We start from the raw sequence: 18,876 nt of genomic DNA on the forward strand, positions 1-18,876 counted from the left end.
TCCTGGAGGGGGTGGAGGTCCTGGAGGGATGTCAGGCTGCAGTTGAGGTCCGTTTCTGCAGAGCCATGTGCTGCAGTCTGCCCTTTTCCCTGGTGGGGGCAGCAGCGCTCCACATGGTGATGGAGGAGGGGGGTGCGGTCAGACTGTTCGGGTGGCGGAGGCCAGCAGGTCCGTCTGGGGAACCTCCGTGAGGTCCTCCCTGGTCAGCCAGACACTGGGCAAGGCCCTGTTCCACCACTCCTAAAGAGGACGCTCAGGTTGACCTCTTACATGACCACACCTTTACATTTCTCCACAACTAAAAGAATACCATACAAAAATATTTCATGTTTATTAAAACATGAAATATTTTAGTACTTGTGCGTGTGTGTTTGTTTACTGGTTAAAGAGTTGGACCGGTAACTGGAGGGTGGCCGGTTTGAATCCCGACCGGTAGGCAAAAATATGGTTGTGGAGTTATGGAGTGGTTGTGCAACACTCTCCTACGTCCTCATCCACGGATGAGGTGCCCTTGAGCAAGGCACCTGAAACCCCCACCTGCTCCCCGGGCGGTGCACTGCGGCTGCCCACTGCTCCGGGTGTTCACCGGCTCCCGGATGGGTCAAAAGCAGAGAAAGAATTTCCCCAAAAAAGGGACAATAAAGGGTAACTTAACTTATAACGAATCGCAAAATACGTTTTACAAAATTCAAATTGAAGATGATTACGCCATGTTTTAGTTGCTTTGTATTATTGTCCATGTTGGTTGGTTTGGAATTTATGGCATTTAATAAGACTGCGAAATGCAGACTTAATAAATTAATTTATGAGAGGAGGGTTTTTTTGATGTCCTTATTTCTCTCAATGTGCAAAGTTTCAAGTCAAATACATGGGCATTATCTTTAACTAGAAAATGCATTTCCTGCAGAAAATGCAGGAAATGCAAAAAAAAAAAAAATCCTGCAGAAAATGCAGGAAATGAAAAAGAAAAAAATAAATAAATAAATATATATATATAGGTATATATATATATATATATATATATATATATATATATATATATATATATATATATATATATATATATATATATATATATACCCAGGGGGTTGAATTCCCCCCCTCTGTTCAAATCCCTTCACTTGATTTAAGCCATTTAACAATTCTTTACGTCTTAAACTATGTGGCTTTACCAAAACATATTTTCAATCTCACTTTGCACTACAACACTCACCGCATTTTCTGCAGGAAATGCATTTTGTAGTTAATTTAGTTATTGAATTGCTTTCTCTCATGTGACTCCGCCCCGTATTTTGCATTTCTCTAATTCGCCTTCTAGGATGACGTGTCCAGAAAGAGCCGGAAGTCTTCAGTCCGTCCAAAATGGCTTACCAGACTTTACAGCAGGAATATTTTCAAATTCCTGTTGTAACCAGGGCATATACAACGGCATGTGTCCTGACAACGGCTGCAGTGGTAAGATCTTTTTTCAAATGTTCAACCGAAGTAGTCACAGAATTGTACGGGTTTTTTTTAGCGCTGGCTAGAGGTAGCCTGTATGTGTGGATGGTACGTGTCAGGAGTAGACAGGCTAGCAAGTTAATATTGAAAGTACAGAAATCCCACATGTAACAAAACCGTGAAATCATAGTCATGCGGCGTCAGATGATTCATTGTATTCGTTTTCACGCACCAAACCCAAATTTCCTTGGTTAATGGGACCACATGCGTTCATGGCTCATACTTCGCAAACTGAGTTGTGGTTTTTTTCCGCTAGTTATTGCTTTTGTTTTTACACATTCTTTTTTCACATGCCACCTTGCTGGGATGTTGTGTATCTTTTAAGAGTAAAATTATGTTTCTGTAGACTTTAGAACTAAGGAAAAATATTAATGAAGATAAACTCGTAACAAGTAAACTTCTAGTGTAAGTATCCTCCTATCTAGGTCACATTTGAATAATTTGGTATCTTAATTTGAAATCTGAATGATCAAATACATTTAGAATAATTTACTTTGAGCTACCTCTTCTGTTTGGCTGACTCTTTTTCGAGGATTGGATATTTTCATCCCAATTTTCTCTGCAGATTTGTCTGTGTTAATTTCTGTTTATCATATTGCAGTTACCAAAATGCATAGATTGGCAGTATTTTTGTTTAACCTTTTTACTCTGAATTCTGTTTCAGCAACTTGAACTCATCACACCTTTTCAACTATATTTCAATCCAGATTTGATTTTAAGGAATTACCAGGTAAGATATTTAACTTTTTAAAATGTATTTATTTAAATGAACAATAAAAAATGTCTATGCTTATTCAAAATAGCTTTAAATTATCTGGGGCATCCCAGACGAGGTCCGGACTGGTTCAGGACCAAAATAAAAGCATCTTTGGTCACCTTGCCTCAGAGAACTGGTCCAGCTGACCGAGCAAGGATTTTTTTTGTCCAAGCATTGCAAAATGCATCTCAAAGTAGTCTTTGACGTACAAAGTCCTGTAGTGTGAACTCGGCATTATGAGCAGTTGGAGAATGGATATGGAATTATTCTAATCAGCATTTTACTGTCCATGCTTGGATCTTCACTGTGTGTTGTCTGTGCATTTTTCAGGTATGGCGGTTAATAACCAACTTCCTCTTTTTTGGTCCAGTCGGCTTCAACTTCCTGTTCAATATGATTTTTTTGTATCCTTACCTAAATGGGTATTTAAGAAGGCCTTTGTATGATCCGATTTCCTGCAGCAGTTTCACATGAACTCGCACCAGATGGCCTTAACCATTGAATCCCAGGTACAGATACTGTCGAATGCTGGAGGAAGGGTCGTTCAGGGGACGCACGGCTGACTTTGTCTTCATGTTCCTCTTTGGAGGACTTCTGATGACCGTATCCTTTAAGTGCCCGTCCCAATTATATTGTCCATCAATATATGAGCTTATTTATTATTTACTTACCAGTTTAACTATTTGCTGCTTGCTTTCAATTGCATACTTTTCTTAAGGGTGTTTTTTCTGGAAGTAACCAAATTGTATAATACAGATGATGAAAAATGATTTTACGTGCATTGTTTTGACCCTTAAATAAGCTCTCAGATATTTGGCATTTTTGTCAGTCTGGTGTTCCTGGGCCAGGCTTTCACCATCATGCTGGTTTATGTGTGGAGTCGGCGTAACCCCAACGTGCGCATGAACTTCTTTGGTCTGCTCAACTTCCAAGCACCCTTCCTACCCTGGGTGCTGATGGGATTCTCTCTGTTGCTGGGCAACTCCATCATTGTGGATCTATTAGGTACATTATATCTCACACAATTTATTTATATATTTTATATTATATTAGACACACACAGTTGGTTATCTGAGAAAAAGGCTTTTGTGATTTCTGTTCATCAAACCTTTCTGCTCTGCTTTCGTTACCCTCAGGGATTGCGGTTGGTCATGTGTACTTTTTCCTGGAGGATGTGTTCCCAAACCAGCCAGGCGGAGGCAGGTGGCTTAGGACTCCCTCACTCATGTGAGTTCTGATCTTCTTCACCCATTTACTGTAGTCAAAGAGCTATTTGTCTGTCTGTTTCAAATCACCATCGCAAGGATGTTACTATGTGGTAGATGCCAAGACCTTTTTTTTTTTCTTAAAAACATATTTTTTTTGTGATGCAGAAAAATGCTTTTCGACACACCGGAGGAGGACGCCAACTACAACCCCCTCCCTGAGGAACGCCCAGGAGGGTTTGCTTGGGGGGAGGGACAGCAGCTGGGGGGACAGTAAGCCAGCCAGACAGGTCACTTATATGGACATTCCTTCAGTGAACGATGAAGGGGACAAACATGTTCTGTCTTAGACATGTTTCTTTTTGTTCTGGACAATTAATGCCAAACTATAAGAAGTGGGAGGTATCCATGTTGTCGTTTTTGTATATGACTTACCATACCTCAACAACTCGTCTTGATGCGAGATTGTTGCAAAAAAAAAAAGACTATTTAAAGAGAAACTCTCAAGGACTGTTTATCATGGATCTTTATGCATTGTTGATGCTTGTCTCATGAAAACTTTTTTTTTTTAACGATTGACATGACAACCGTAGATTATATTTGAATTATTTCAATCATAACAAGTGTTTTTCCCTTTTTATTATACAAAAAAATAAATGCGTGAGTGGCAAATTCATAGTCCAGTTGGGTTAATCTTTTGTTATAATATATATATATAATCCATGTGTGCATGAGATTGAAGACTGCAGAAGATCTTGTTAAATTGATTCAGGGTAATGTGTGTCTTAATGTTTGTGTATGATATTTTTCTTCTACCATTTACACTTGATTGTGACCTGCTTGTGTATTCCGAGGATATTATACACAAGGTGTATGTTGTTACCTACTTCAGCCCCATGAAAAAAATGAATCAAGATGCCTGACTGAGTTTCCCCAAAAAATGGTTGCATTTTCAAGAATTTGTGAGCCCTGTGTTGCGAATGTTTATTTTTTTATTGTGTATATCTATGATTTGTTCAATAACCCATAAAAAAAATGCTTTCCATTATGGTTTTGTGTGTGTGAGGTGGCGTTAGGTTAAAAAAAACATAAAATGTTAAAATAATCTTTAAGCGAACGTTGATTCCGTCAATCCTTCATAGCCGCAAACAAAGAGAATAGGGCAAACATAAGAATGGTAATCATTATTTATTTGTATCCATGACGCAATAACTGTGCGACGGGTTGATGACGTATACCGGTACCCGGAAATTTGAATCTGCTTAATTTCCTTTGTAGAGGGTTTATTTGGTTTCTTTCAGGCTTGTTAGCAACTGGGAAAAATATGCAATTGGCATTGAGTAAAACATTTGGCCAGAAGCCTATCAAATTTCAGCTTGAACAGGATGGGGATTTTTACATGGTTGGATCGGAGGTACGTATGAACGAAGGTATTCCTTGAAGCGTCCGTTTTGCAGTCCTGAATTACCGCTAGCGGCTAACAGACCAGCCTCCATGGTACCAGTCAACACTGAGCCCAAGTAACATCGTAGCCAAAACGAGTATGACGATTAAACATAAACACACTTCGATTTGTACATGTTGGTAAATATAAAGACTAACATTCAAATGCAGAGCGTTCACGTGTAACTTTAACAACTTGTATAGACAACGGGACGACTTGAAATTGCTCTGTTGTGTTTATATATAAAACGTGGCATTCAACCCTTCGTAGTTGTATGATGGGTACAAAATGCGGATTTTTGCATTAATTGTACAACAGAAATTATTTTGGTGGGCCATTGATTTTGATCTAATACAGACTGTTAGCACCTCGTTAACACAACATAATAAAACAAATATAACTGATCACAACCATCTGTCATAACACGATTTATCTATTTATATATTATTCTTTATTGTGATTTAATGCATCGTATATAACTGGGCGGTTGGAGAAAAGGGAACGCAAACTATGTTTTACATACTTTCATACTACTTACATACTTCCTGAATGACCCATGATTTGCATGCATGTCCATGTCAGCCAGGTCTACCAGACAGTTTGTGTCAATGTTTTGCTCAACATTTGACTTCAGACATGCTTGTTCTTTAATATACTAGGCGGCACCATTTTGAGACTTGACACCGTTTGCAGATGTATCAACATTAATAAACCGTTTCCAATGATAGAATCTGGGCGCACTAGCTAATGCCTTCTTGCGCACCTTTTAGCGCCTTCACCTACAGCTGTCTTGTAACCTTTATTTTTCCAGATAAAAAACAATTAAGAACAGTTTCTTATTTTCAATGTTGATATGTGGGGTATACTACGAACCTCGCTGAACATACCCAGGCTTTCTTGGGGAAAACCTGGATCGACAGAAACGCAACTCGCGATCAGAGTTAAATGGTACTACGACACTCATTTAGGATTCGATTAGTCAAGCCAGATTTTCCGCTTTAGGTTCAACGCGCGAACGTGAAAGGGGCGTTTATCGCGTCATTTTACTCACCTTTACTAAATGGATAGAGCAGTCTATTTCACTCAAGAGGAACAGATAGTCATAATCAACTCCTATGAGGAGTTCTGATAACAGCTAGGGGCAACACAATTGCACATACTGGCTAGGGAGGCGTGCTGGCAAAAACATAGTATAAATTCGATCGTGTAAATTCGTATAAGTGAAAGGAATCTGCATTTAGTCTATAAAATAACTATGCCAAATGATGACTTGTTCGCCATTAATCCAAATAGAGTGATGCTGATTTCAAAATGCATGAGCAACGTCAAACCTGCCTTGTTCTATAATTTAGGGAATTCACTTTAAATTCACAAATGGTGACGTCATTGTCAACGGAGGGGCGAGGAAGCTGCGCTTATCTTAGCTGAAAACCTGCTCCCGACCAGGTTTGGTTGACAGCATAAGTCCCCATGGTGATACAGCGACGCTAAAAGAGATCGACTTTCGTGTCCCAGCTAACTCAGGCTTTCAGCGCAACATACCTCGCTAACCCACTAATCGAGGTTCGTAGTACAGGGCACTGGTCCAAGAGGCCCCAACAGGAGTACAAATAAAAAATACAAAAATGAAAGGATGTGTGTGTGTGTGTGTGTGTGTGTGTGTGTGTGTGTGTGTGTGTGTGTGTGTGTGTGCATGCATGTGTGCGTGTGCGAGCAGATGAGTGTGTCTGGGTGGAAAAAATAAATTAAGATGTCTGTTCCTACTTGTGGTTTATTGGCGACTTGTGCAACAAAGATAGACAAACAAACACACTAGGCATTGAGAAAAATCGAAGCTTAAAATGACGGATCAGTGAGAAAACCCACAATAGTAGGAAACTATTAATTGTCAATGCTTGAATTTGAAAATGTATGCAATTTATGCAAAATGCCACTCTGATTTAATGACACAATTGGCTTGTCATCTTGCTTCGGTTGCCTATCTAGGTGGGGAACTATTTGCGTATGTTCAGAGGCTCACTTTACAAAAGGTACCCATCACTATGGAGGAGGCTGGCATCCGTGGAGGAGAGGAAGAAGATTGTAGCTTCATCTCATGGTCAGTTCAGTTTTTTGATCTAAATGATGAAGTGTGAAAAATTTGAGAATTATTTAGTATCTACCTGCTCATTGTGCCTAATTGTATTCTTAATATAATGATGCTGACTTTTGGTATGATTTCCAGCTACAAGTGTGACTCTGCTCAAGGCATCAGAGTGTGAGGAGATCTTCGAGGGTAACGATGAAAAATATAAAGCTATATCCATCAACACGGAACCTCCAGCCTACCTCCGGTAACTACTCTTTTTTTGTAGCATGCTGTTTTTGCGATGCACCAAATGTCTGCATGGGTACATTCACTCAAAGATACAATAAATCGTATTCATACTGTCACATAAGTGACAGAGAGAAATTTATGCAAATTATATTATACGGTATGCAAAGCCTTCCCATTCAAATTGATTTCATTTAATTAAATGTGATTTGTCAAACTTAAAAAAGCCTATCATCTTTGTGATGAGGCAAAGGGCAGCCTTTTATAGTTTATTAAAATATATATCAATTTACCACGACAATAGATCCTACTGTAAATATATTGTTTATTACTACTAACCCTCAATTCCAGTAGCAAACTGTAACCATAATCTAACCTGGGTCACTACAAGGTTGATTGTCTACGTAGTTGGCGTACCAGTGGTTTGTGCCACCACAGGTTGTGGTTTTAATGAGTGCCATCTTCCCCCGTGATGTACGTGATGTGGTGTACTAGGGAACAGAAGGCTAAGCGGAGCAGCCAGTGGGTTCCCACGCTACCCAACAGTTCCCACCACTTGGACGCCGTGCCATGCTCCACCACCATCAACCGCAACCGCATGGGCCGAGACAAGAAGAGGACCTTCCCCCTATGGTGAGGAAGTCAAATGTACAGGAATCACTTGGAAGCATGGAAACCTGATGGAAAATCCTTGGTTCTCGCTCTGCCAGTCTGACGATGCATCAGTCAGTGCACTGTGTTCATGGCCTGAGCTGGTTCTACAAGTGTTATGGTAGTTAGACCTACACTATGTACCGTCTGCAGCAACCTATCCACCGCTTTGAGCCGCTTGGATCTTTAAAGGGTTAGCTTCCTGGCGTTTCCCTTCCATCACGGCTTACCGGTACATAGAGATATTCCCACGGTGTTTCTCCACGGACCAAATTGGTGGAGGAAGATTTCAATACATTGGGTTGTTTTTTTGATGACCTAGTGCAGGTCTAAAGTTAAAATTAAAATTAAAATTGGGCATGTATTACTGCATTATAAATTCTGGCATTGTAACAAAAACAATGAATAGACGAGAGCATGCATATGCCATGAAGTATAGAATTAGAGTCTAAAGTTTTGACTGGAGGTTATTGCAATTGTGCTGTGTGTGTATAATACAGAAAGCAATTTCTCAGTACATTAGATTACATTGAGTGTTTGTAGTCTGTAACTCGCCCGCTCCTCTTGAAGCTTCGATGACCACGATCCTGCGGTGATCCACGAGAATGCGTCCCAGTCTGAGGTGCTGGTCCCCATTCGTCTGGATATGGAAATCGATGGGCAGAAGCTCAGAGACGCTTTCACGTGGAACATGAATGGTAATGAATACTGTGACCCTAGACAAGACACGTCACTCCACATTTTGATTATTATAAAACTAATAATAATTTAATTTATTATAATAATTTATATATATATTATTATACATTTTAAATATAATAATTATAATATATATATAATATAATATAATATAATATAATATAATAATATATATAATATATTAATTTATATTGTTCTTTAAATCTTCCTTTTCTTCCTTGTAGAAAAGCTGATGACCCCAGAGATGTTTGCAGAGATTCTGTGTGACGACCTGGACCTGAACCCCCTGGCTTTCGTTCCGGCCATCGCCTCAGCCATCCGGCAGCAGATCGAGTCCTACCCCACGGACAGCCTGCTGGAAGAGCAGACCGACCAGAGGGTTATCATCAAGGTAGATACCCGCCACGTCAACTCAGTCACAAGTGTTTAATTGTTACTCGCTATGCGCTGACACCTCCTCGGCTCCACCATGCAGAGTGAGCTCGGTTAACAACATAAACTATCAGTAACTGCCAAGAATTTAGACTTTTATCACTCTTCTAATGTGCCAGATAATAGTCCATGCAAGGTGTGATCCATCTTCTGTGTTCTTTCGCTGCTTTTTTATCTTCCTTGATAGTTAGGAATAATTCAGAGTGTGTCCTTGCTCTTTTCCTGCTTAGGGTGCTGGGCTGTTGTGAGAGACTCTTAACTGTGATTAAGACCTATGAATTCTATTGGGCTGGAATATTATTTAGATCAGATGTCAAAATGGAATCGGATGCAGGTTCATCCAAATGGAATCAAATCTGTATGGTGGCGGTCATCTACATTGTGCCTTTTTTCTACATTTAACTCAAATGTTTTGATGACAGCTGAACATCCATGTGGGGAACATCTCTCTGGTGGACCAGTTTGAGTGGGACATGTCAGAGAGGGACAACTCCCCTGAAACCTTTGCCCTGAAGCTGTGCTCAGAGCTGGGCCTTGGTGGAGAGTTTGTCACCACCATTGCCTACAGCATCCGAGGTCAGCTCAGCTGGCATCAGAGGACGTACGCCTTCAGGTAAGAATCTCTGTCTTATCTTCCTATAGGGTGTGCAACTGGTTACTAAAGGCAATGTCTCTGTCTTTCTAGGGAGTCAGGGAGTGCATTTTGAAATTGTGTGTAAACTTCTACTCTGACTGTATACTAAACCATTGTCTTTCCATAGTTGTGTAGTATTACATGTGCAAGTTCCGAAGCAAGTATTTCCCCCAAGCTTCTTCCAGTCCTGCGGCTCAATTGGAAGGAAATGCATTTAATATTTTTTAGCATGGAGCTCGTTGGAGTCACTGAAATGTTTTATTAACCCTTTAATTCAAATTATTGTTTTGGCTAAAAATGAAGTAAATGAGGTAAATGAAGCTTTACTGCAATTATATTGAATTTCATTTCATTCAATACAAAAGCTTGTGCTTACCCTACAATGATTTCCATCTAGTGGTTTGTACAAATACTGATCTCCTCTAACTGATTGATCCATGGGTTCTCTTTTAACACTTTTTTTAAACAGAAATTGCTGGTGAATAACAAATGATACATTTACAGTAAATGTTCCAAACATCACCTCCTCCACTGCTTTTTATGTTGCTAATATGTTTTGTTTTGCTTTCTCTTTCTACCCTTGTTCCTTTTTAGGTCCGATTTCAGGTCAATATGCTTACGATTACTTGAACCCCCCCCTCCCTACCCTCTACCCCAAAAGCTTAGTCCTCTTCAGTCTTCTTTTACCAACTGCCCTGGGAAGCTGAGTACTTTTAAAGTTCTATCTTTCATCTTATTTATTTATTTTCTGCACTGCACAATCCCCACATTATGTTTACATTTTACTGGCCAGCTCAAAGTTTATATACAGAAATTAAGCACTTTTTGGCTGCCAAGGCTGTCCCCTTAACACCTTTTTGTCATTTGCCAACTAACTCTAATGATTAACAAAACTGACACAATAGATTGAAATAAACAACTAGTCTTAACTTGCTTAAGGAGTATGGTCAAATGTTGGGATGAGCCTGACATGTTGGGCACATATAGAAGTTTAACAAGCAGCAAATTGTTGTCTGTAATCTATGTATGTCATCGTTTGGTCAAATCAAACCCTGCAATATTACTATTTTCCATTTGTGAATAACGGTATTCGTAATAGAGAGAATATTGAATGTATTTTTATATATTCAGCAAGGCCTGAGGTTTGTACTGGACTATGGAATCTGATCTGCTAGTTGTCCTACGGTCTCCTTCCACAGTGAGAACCCACTGCCTACCGTGGAGATCGCTATACGCAACACAGGGGATGCCGACCAGTGGTGCCCCCTGCTCGAGACCCTGACTGATGCGGAAATGGAGAAGAAGATCCGAGACCAAGACAGGAACACGAGGTATGATTCCCATGTTGATGTACTGGTCAGTCTAATGTCGCTTCCCTTAAAGCTGCTGCTGCAGTTAAGATTTGAGTGTTGGAAAGAGGGAAGACAATGGCTTAATGGCTATGTTTCTCAGCCATCGAGGAGTGTTGTATTCACGCACCTATGTCTAGGCGGGCAAGAGGGAATCCCGAACCAATCAGGGATTGTCTCATAAAGAGGCAGGTGCACAGTCAAGCAGAAAAGGCATTTCACAGAGCATCTAACTCATTAATAGCCGACAGACGGCGATAAATTATCTAATAAACTACACTCAAGTTCTAGATCTTACATTTTAAACCTTTTTTGAGATGATCATTCATGAACTCTAAATGTTCCCAAAAAAACATTTCTCTACAGTCTTGGATACGGTTGAGTTGAACCTGATTATACTACTTAATATTAAAAAAAATATTGAATTTAATGCATTGATATCAAAATGCATTGAGCTAAACTGTCTGCATTTTCTTGTTTGTTTACCTTTCGTTTCAGACGCATGCGGCGGTTGGCCAACACGGCGCCCTCCTGGTAGAGCGGATCGTCTGGCTTCTCCAGGAACAGGACCTGGTTCGAATGGACACAAAACAAAGCATTAACTCTGAACGGACTGCTCCACACACTGAACCACACACCCTGGTCATCCACCTAAGGACGACTGAAGACGAGACATCCGGACCCGAAAAGCACGACGTTTATACTTGAATGTCGGCGTCAAGTGTGAGCCCGTTTGCTGATGCAGCCTGTATCTCACACACACACACACACACACACACACACACACACACACACACACACACACACACACACACACACACACACACACACACACACACACACACACACACACACACACACACAGGCATTCCATTGGTTGTTCAATATAACTTTCTTTTTCTTTTTCTTTTTTACTGATTTTGGCTATGGAAGTCTACGCAGTATAGAAAGGTTATCTAATTTAGGACCACTTTCAGGTGGCGTTTACTTAGCAATATGTTGACTGTTACAGTTTCATTTGCCAAATCATACACACCTGCCTCTCACTACTATGTCATGTAAAATGATTTGTGTTGCAATTTGGTAAAGTTAAGAGGCCTCTGAATCAGGGTGGATGCATACTATATAAACACCCATGGATTTGTGACATCACTGATGTAGGCAGACTGATGTATTTTATTCAGTTGGTAAAACTGATAGAAAACATCAGGCCAGAACCAATTGTGTCTTTTAAGCTAATTGTGTTAAACTTGACATACAGTATGTAAACGTATTTGATGTTACTGTTATCCGTTCTTTTCCTCATTTTTTGTAGTGTCGGTTTTTTTATAATAAAAAATAACTTGAAATGTGTTTGTAAAAAAATAAGTATAAGTAGTTAGCTGGACTAAACTCAAACACAAACCCAGATGTATTCTTTTATATTGAATGAATCCTATTTTCAACCCTTCCCTGGGCATATGAAGCTAACGTGTTTTTTCAAATTGGGCCAAATGAAAACAAGGTGAACAATGTGTTTATAAAGCTTCCAAGGTTTTTGAAGCAGGAGGTCGTTATGGCAACTAATGATATTTGCCGTATTAGATTGTTCGACAATGCAGAAGCCTAAAATATCCTACTGGGATATGTAAGAGGCCTCCTCCTTTCAGGATTGTTTTGCTCTAAAATAGAGAAGTGGGGGTTTAATCTTTCAACGGGGTCCCGGAACATTTTAAGTAATAATATATTCAATCTTAGAAAGAATGTTTGATAAACTGCTAGCTTGACCTCTGTGAATATTTGCTTAGAGTCAGGTATTGATTGATAGGATTATGGTCGATCAATGTCTGTCTTTGGAAAGCATGAGGAGAATCTCATGTTTAATTATATGGCATGATATTGGCAAAATGAAACTAAAGTGTCATCATTTTCAAACTTATTTATATGTATATTTTTAAATATAGATAAATCACAGTGGCAATACCTTAAAAAAATATGTGGCTCAAAGAATTTCAATGAATGCTTAACTTTATTTGTGACTTCACTGGCTTGCAAACATTGCTGTAAAGTTTGTAAACGAACTGTATTGTATAGTACAGTGGTTCTCAAACGGTGGTACGCGAGCGTTCTCTAGTGGTTTTTTTTAAAGTTGAAGCAGAGCTGGGTTCACCGTAACTCTCACGGGTTCACCGTGTGACACACGCTTTTGCCTGCTTACACACACGCCACACATCCAACAACAATAACAATCCTGATCGGTCCCCCCCCCGTCAAAAATCCCGATCGCATTGTTGACGCATTGCTGGCTACAACAATGAAACAATAAATGATTTACAATGCTCCGAATGAGCACATGTGTGATGGCCGTGCAGTGTTTCCCACACATAGGCCAATGTGTGGCGCTGCGCCACAGATTGAACAACGAGCGCCACAAATTGATTCCGCTTTTCTTATTTATTTTTACTTGAACGCGTTTTTTAAATGTAACTCCGCCAGCCCGTAATCGCGCCCCCGTAATGCTGCCAGTCCGACATGTTCCCATTCCGACAGTCCTGTGCGCCAAACAGGAGAAGGGCCCTGTCTTGCGCCCGGCGCAATTGACTTTCTACACCGACGCATGTGTCGTTGCTAGTTTGCACCCGGCGCAAAGCTGATTTTCCCCCGCAGCAACCAGGCACCACTACACTTGCATGTTAAATATTATGATGTCAAAGATTATGCATACGTGTGAAACTGCATAGAAATAGCGTGTGGATTGTGGAAACATTTTTTTTTCCATAGGGCTGCATGAATGAACATGAATGAAGTATAGTAAGCTATGCCATGCGTTAAAATAATAATAATAATAACAATAATACATTCGAGAAAGTATATTCCAGGCTTCCAAAACAAAATCTAGTTTTAGGGTAGGCCTAAATGATTGGTTAAATGATTTGGGAAAGAACAGCTGATACAGCGGTAAATTGTAGGCCTACTTTTAAATCAATGCATCTGCAAACACCGTACAGCCAACACATATGTTCTTGACAAAGACATCGTGTACAAGTCCATTACTTTTAGGATTGATGAGTATTTGATCGTGAGAAAACATAGTTTTACCGCAAGTGAGTGTTTAAAATAATGAATGAATGCGGGTGATGCTTGGTGCGCGTGTGTGCACGCCCATCTGTCTAAACACACGCAAATTAAACACGTAAGTGTATGAGAAGGACATCGAGTCAGTCGACCTGCGATAAGCAGCTGATTCTGAACGAACTCGTCTTCGAGATGGACGTGTTCTAACGCATTTTTAATCAATGAAATGTTAACAAAACAGTATATATCTGACCATTTAATTTTCGGGGATTTTTAGGGGAAGCCGAGCTTCCCTTGCAGTCGAGAAGTCGCCACTACGAAAGAATGCAATGTATCCAACTAGCGGGATCTAAACAAACTAAGCTCCAGCGAATTACTACAATGCAGAAGTAGTGGAGAATGGCGAAACACAGCAACTCTAGCCTACTCTCAACCAAAATAAAACTAATCGCAAACTTTTTACTTTTTTTTACTTTTACTTTTTAGCAGGATGTAAGTGATGCTGATGCGGCTCTCAGCTGTGCCAGAGCGTTCACAGTTGCTAGAGAGACCACCTGCCGTCGCCGCCCGGTGCAGCAGTGTGAACTGCCCCGTTTTTAGAACGTCTCAGCCCGTCTCGTCGCAAGGAGTTGCGAGTTGCAAGCAGTTGCGTCGCGAATCTTTGGTCTGAACTGGGCTTAAATGTTGACTGGGGGGGGGCGATCGTGATTGTTGACGGGGGGGACGGACGGACCGACGATCGGGATTGAGGGACGCGTGTTTTTTGTTTTTTTGGCCGTGAGAAATTGGATGTGTGGCGTGTGTAAGCAGGCAAAAACGTGTGTCACACGGTGCACCGTGCAAGTTGGCAGCTCTGAAATGTATAAAAATCGAATTACGTGGGAGCCAGAGGGAACCAAGCTCCCAAAAAGGCAACATCATTATCCATCCCCGTGCGGTCTTACCTATTATTAAATAATAAAAAAATAATAATTATAAAAAATATATATAAATATATATAAAAACAGATTTAAAAAAAGATATTAAAAAAATCTGAAAAAAAATTATGAAAAAAAAAATTATGAAAAAAAAAAGAAAATTAAAAAAAAATTATATAAAAAAATTTATATTAAAAAAAAAAAAAATTATTAAAAAAAAAAAAAAAAAAAAAATTGGACCTGCGCACAAATGGTTTTTTTTGGACCTGCGCGCGCATCTTTTTTTTGGACATGCGCACGCGCATCTTTTTTTGGACCTGCGCGCGCATCTTTTTTTGGACATGCGCACGCGCATCTTTTTTTGGACCTGCGCGCGCATGTCCAAAAAAAGATGCGCGTGCGCATGTCCAAAAAAAGATGCGCGCGCAGATCCAAAAAAAGATGCGCGTGCGCATGTCCAAAAAAAGATGCGCGCGCAGATCCAAAAAAAGATGCGCGTGCGCATGTCCAAAAAAAGATGCGCGTGCGCATGTCCAAAAAAAGATGCGCGCGCAGGTCCAAAAAAAGATGCGCGTGCGCATGTCAAAAAAAAGATGCGCGCGCAGGTCCAAAAAAAAACATTTGTGCGCAGGTCCAAATTTTTTTTTAAATTATTTTTTTCATTTATAATTTTTTTTTATAGAAATTTTTTTTTATAGAATTTTTTTTTCAGAATTTTTTTAATATATATTTTTTTAATATAATTTTTTTTTCAGAATTTTTTTTTAGATAAATTTTTTATATCATTTTTTTTTTAGAATTAATATTTTTTTATTATTATTTTTTAACTGTCTTCTAAATTAAGGAAATGATACAGGGAAACGAATAAATCATTACACGCCACGAGTGAACTTAATAAGCGATCGAAATACTTTTTTCAACCACCGCCTCTTTCCCTTGACATTTAGTTTTCACCTGACAAATGCGACCGATGTAATTAAGGCAACCCGGTCTCACAGGAATCCGTGAAATGAGTCAGTCTACGTGACGTATAGTAGGCTAGCCTATATTTTAATCTAACATCTTTAATGGTAAGAGACTGCACGGGGATGGATGAGTGTTGTTTAAGATGAAATTACAATGCCAAATATGGCAGACACCTTCAGATATGAGACCCCTCAGTTTTTTGACTTTGCCTTTTTGGAAGCTCGGTTCCCTCTGGCTCCCACGTAATTCGAACACTGATTTATACATTTACAGGGCATGTTAAATAAGTGCGGTGTAAAACCAAAGATAATACCGTTAGCATCTACAACTTGTATTTAATAAGCCTAAATTGTTGTGGTGTCCTGATTAGCTGAAGAGAAATAGCCACATCGTTGCATTCTAAAACTGGACCTGGCGATTTCACATGTTCAATCTTTGGGGACTCCTTGCAACGGCATCACCCGCCTTGCGACGACCAGTTCACACTGCTGCAACTTTTCCCCTGCGACGTCCCAAAAGAGTCTCGTTGCGTCGCGAATCTTTGGTCTGAACTGTGGTTTCAATGATGAATTTACCTTAACATGTTCGCTGTAACTGTTGTAATTAGAATAGTTGGTTGAATAATGGACTAGGCCAACATGGACGCAAGATGACCTAATGTGCTATGATGATATTGCTTTTGATAAGGGTGATGTGTACCTTTTTCTAAATATGTTTTATATATATATATATATTTTTTAATTTAAATTTAAATATGGTATCACTATTAAAATGTGACTATATGTTTCTGTATACAAATGTTATATCTCCTGTACATGTTTGTATATAATTATGATATTATAGTACCTGTGGTGTAACTTTGGTGATTTGGATACACTGTGACCCCAAACACACTCATGTGTCTTGGGGTGATTGGGTGATTGGCAGGCGAGCCTATAAAAGGCCGCTGCGCCCTGTGACGCATCACGTACAAGGAACACGGATGAAGGGCTAGACCCGAAACGTTTCCCCTTGTTTGTGTCCTGTAATTGTTGTTTCGGCTTTTAAAATACTTTTGGAACTTCTCAGCCCTAGTGTGCGATCTCCCCATTCTTCACTTGATAAACACTTAAAACATTAGTTTACCAGCTGCTGGTCAGAGATGACTATGGGCATCAAGAGAATTAACATGAAAAAGTTCAGTGTTAAATTTCACATGACATGTCATTCACAGCTGCTAGTCAGTGATCAAAGTGTGAATTTCAAATTCAACAATATGGCCAAATATTCAGGTATAACTTGAAAAACATTCTGCAGTTACACTTATGCTAGAACAATAATCCCTGCTCAGATGCATCTAAAATACAATTTAAAACAATAAAATGTGTGATAAACACTTAAAACATTAATTTGCCAGCTGCTGGTCAGAGAAGACTATGGGCATCAAGAGAATTAACATGAAAAAGTTCTGTTAAAATTCACATAACATGTCATTCACAGCTGTCTTGACACGTATGGCTTCACAGGTCTAACTTGAAAATACATTCTGCATTAACATTTTGCTAGAACAATCAATGTAGCAATGTAACAATGTAGAAAAATATAAATAAAATAAATCAATGTCAAATTTCACGTTTCCTTATTAGCAATAACTACATAACTTACAAATGGGTGTAACACACATTTTACAAACTTCTGAGTTATTAACCAGCAATTAGTCTGAGAACACAACACAAAACGTGAACTTGTCAAATTTCACAGCTGCTAATCAGAGCTGACTCCAAGAGGGAAAACCTGTTTCTTTATTTCACTTTTCTTTTTGCAACGTTTAGACAAGACAAAGCTTTTTCTTTAGAGATCGCACACAGAGCATTTTGGGCCATTATCCAGGAACACGTGTTTCAAAGGTGTACTTAAGGTCCTCCGGATAGGAAATATAAAGGAGGCCGAGAAGGTAGGCCATGGGAGTATCCGGAAGGTCCTTTACTACTATGGATTCCTCTAAGATGAGTGCGATGTTTTGGATCTTGGGGGATGAGGCTTCAGCCACACAGGACATACAGAATTCCCACAGTGACTCCCTTGGCAGCCACGTCATCTGGATCAGTTTCCTGTTTGAGGACATTAAGAAATATGATTTTCGATTCAAACTCACATCACACACTACATGTCTTGTAGTGTCTTGTAGTCAGCTGATATCACGTTACCCCTCTGCTCCTTTCCAGAATTCACTCCACTTGAGATGCAAGACACCATTAAAGGGATGAAACCCTCCACCTGTGCTCTCGACCCCTTTCCCACTGCCCTGGTGAAAGCACACAGCTCTGCCCTCTGTCCTCTGATTACCACAGTCATAAACCAATCTCTTCAGACTGGCCATCTACCATCTGCACTAAAAACAGCCATTATCAAACCACTTCTCAAGAAACCCACCCTCGACCCTCAGGTACTTGCAAACTACAGGCCCATATCCAATTTGCCATTTCTCTCAAAAGTTCTTGAGAAAGTAGTTGCCGGCCACCTACAGGATCATCTCCAACACAACAACATCTTTGAAAAGTTTCAATCTGGCTTCCGCTCCGCCCACAGCACGGAAACAGCTTTGTTGAGAGTCACAAATGACCTGCTGATGGCTGCTGATTCTGGTTCATCATCCCTCCTCATCCTCCTCGACCTATCTGCAGCATTTGATACGGTCGACCACCACATACTGCTCCAGCGTCTACACGACTCTGTTGGACTCAGTGGCACAGCATTGAGCTGGTTTGAGTCCTACCTCACTGGCAGGTCAGAACACGTTGCCATGGGAGGGTCAAGGTCTCGGTCACATGCTGTTGGCTGCGGGGTTCCGCAAGGGTCGGTGCTTGGACCCATCCTGTTTGTCCTCTACATGCTTCCCCTCGGTAAAGTCATCAGGCACTTCGGGATATCTTTCCACTGCTACGCAGATGACACATAACTATACATCAGGACGG

At 40.0% G+C, this 18,876-nt stretch overlaps 2 protein-coding genes across 5 annotated transcripts; both read left to right on the forward strand.

The window, feature by feature from the left end:
* Positions 1-1,319: 1,319 nt before the first annotated feature.
* LOC311367362 (derlin-2-like) lies at positions 1,320-4,551 on the forward strand (the record flags this gene model as incomplete). The annotated part of the gene is given in 8 exon segments (XM_084486188.1): positions 1,320-1,328; positions 1,330-1,455; positions 2,165-2,230; positions 2,588-2,661; positions 2,767-2,860; positions 3,067-3,262; positions 3,394-3,484; positions 3,631-4,551. Coding segments are annotated over 8 exon segments (765 nt in total). The 3' UTR covers positions 3,740-4,551.
* Positions 4,552-4,730: 179 nt separating this feature from the next.
* On the forward strand, positions 4,731-12,322 carry LOC311367656 (SWI/SNF-related matrix-associated actin-dependent regulator of chromatin subfamily B member 1-like). 4 transcript variants are annotated; one of them, XM_084486469.1, is made up of 10 exons: positions 4,731-4,876; positions 6,893-7,004; positions 7,131-7,239; positions 7,716-7,853; positions 8,442-8,569; positions 8,795-8,961; positions 9,425-9,615; positions 10,231-10,242; positions 10,836-10,967; positions 11,484-12,322. In XM_084486469.1, exons 1-10 carry the CDS (start codon positions 4,787-4,789, stop codon positions 11,521-11,523), a joined length of 1,119 nt encoding a protein of 372 aa, XP_084342595.1. In that variant the 5' UTR covers positions 4,731-4,786; the 3' UTR covers positions 11,524-12,322. The 4 variants fall into 4 exon arrangements, with proteins under 4 accessions (XP_084342595.1, XP_084342596.1, XP_084342594.1 ...); XM_084486470.1 differs by lacking the exon at positions 10,231-10,242; XM_084486468.1 differs by lacking the exon at positions 11,484-12,322 and having other exon boundaries at positions 10,231-10,961.
* The last annotated feature ends 6,554 nt before the right edge of the window (positions 12,323-18,876 follow it).

The sequence above is a fragment of the Micromesistius poutassou genome (genome assembly GCF_964030765.1).
Source record: "Micromesistius poutassou genome assembly, chromosome: 22".
Taxonomy (NCBI): Eukaryota; Metazoa; Chordata; class Actinopteri; order Gadiformes; family Gadidae; genus Micromesistius; species Micromesistius poutassou.

Coding starts and splice junctions, on each gene's coding strand:
- LOC311367656 (XM_084486468.1), top strand. CDS start 4,787: ATGCAATTGGCATTGAGTAAAACATTTGGCCAGAAGCCTATCAAATTT. Junction 8,570..8,794: donor TTTCACGTGGAACATGAATG/GTAATGAATACT, acceptor TCTTCCTTGTAG/AAAAGCTGATGACCCCAGAG. Junction 8,962..9,424: donor ACCAGAGGGTTATCATCAAG/GTAGATACCCGC, acceptor TTTTGATGACAG/CTGAACATCCATGTGGGGAA.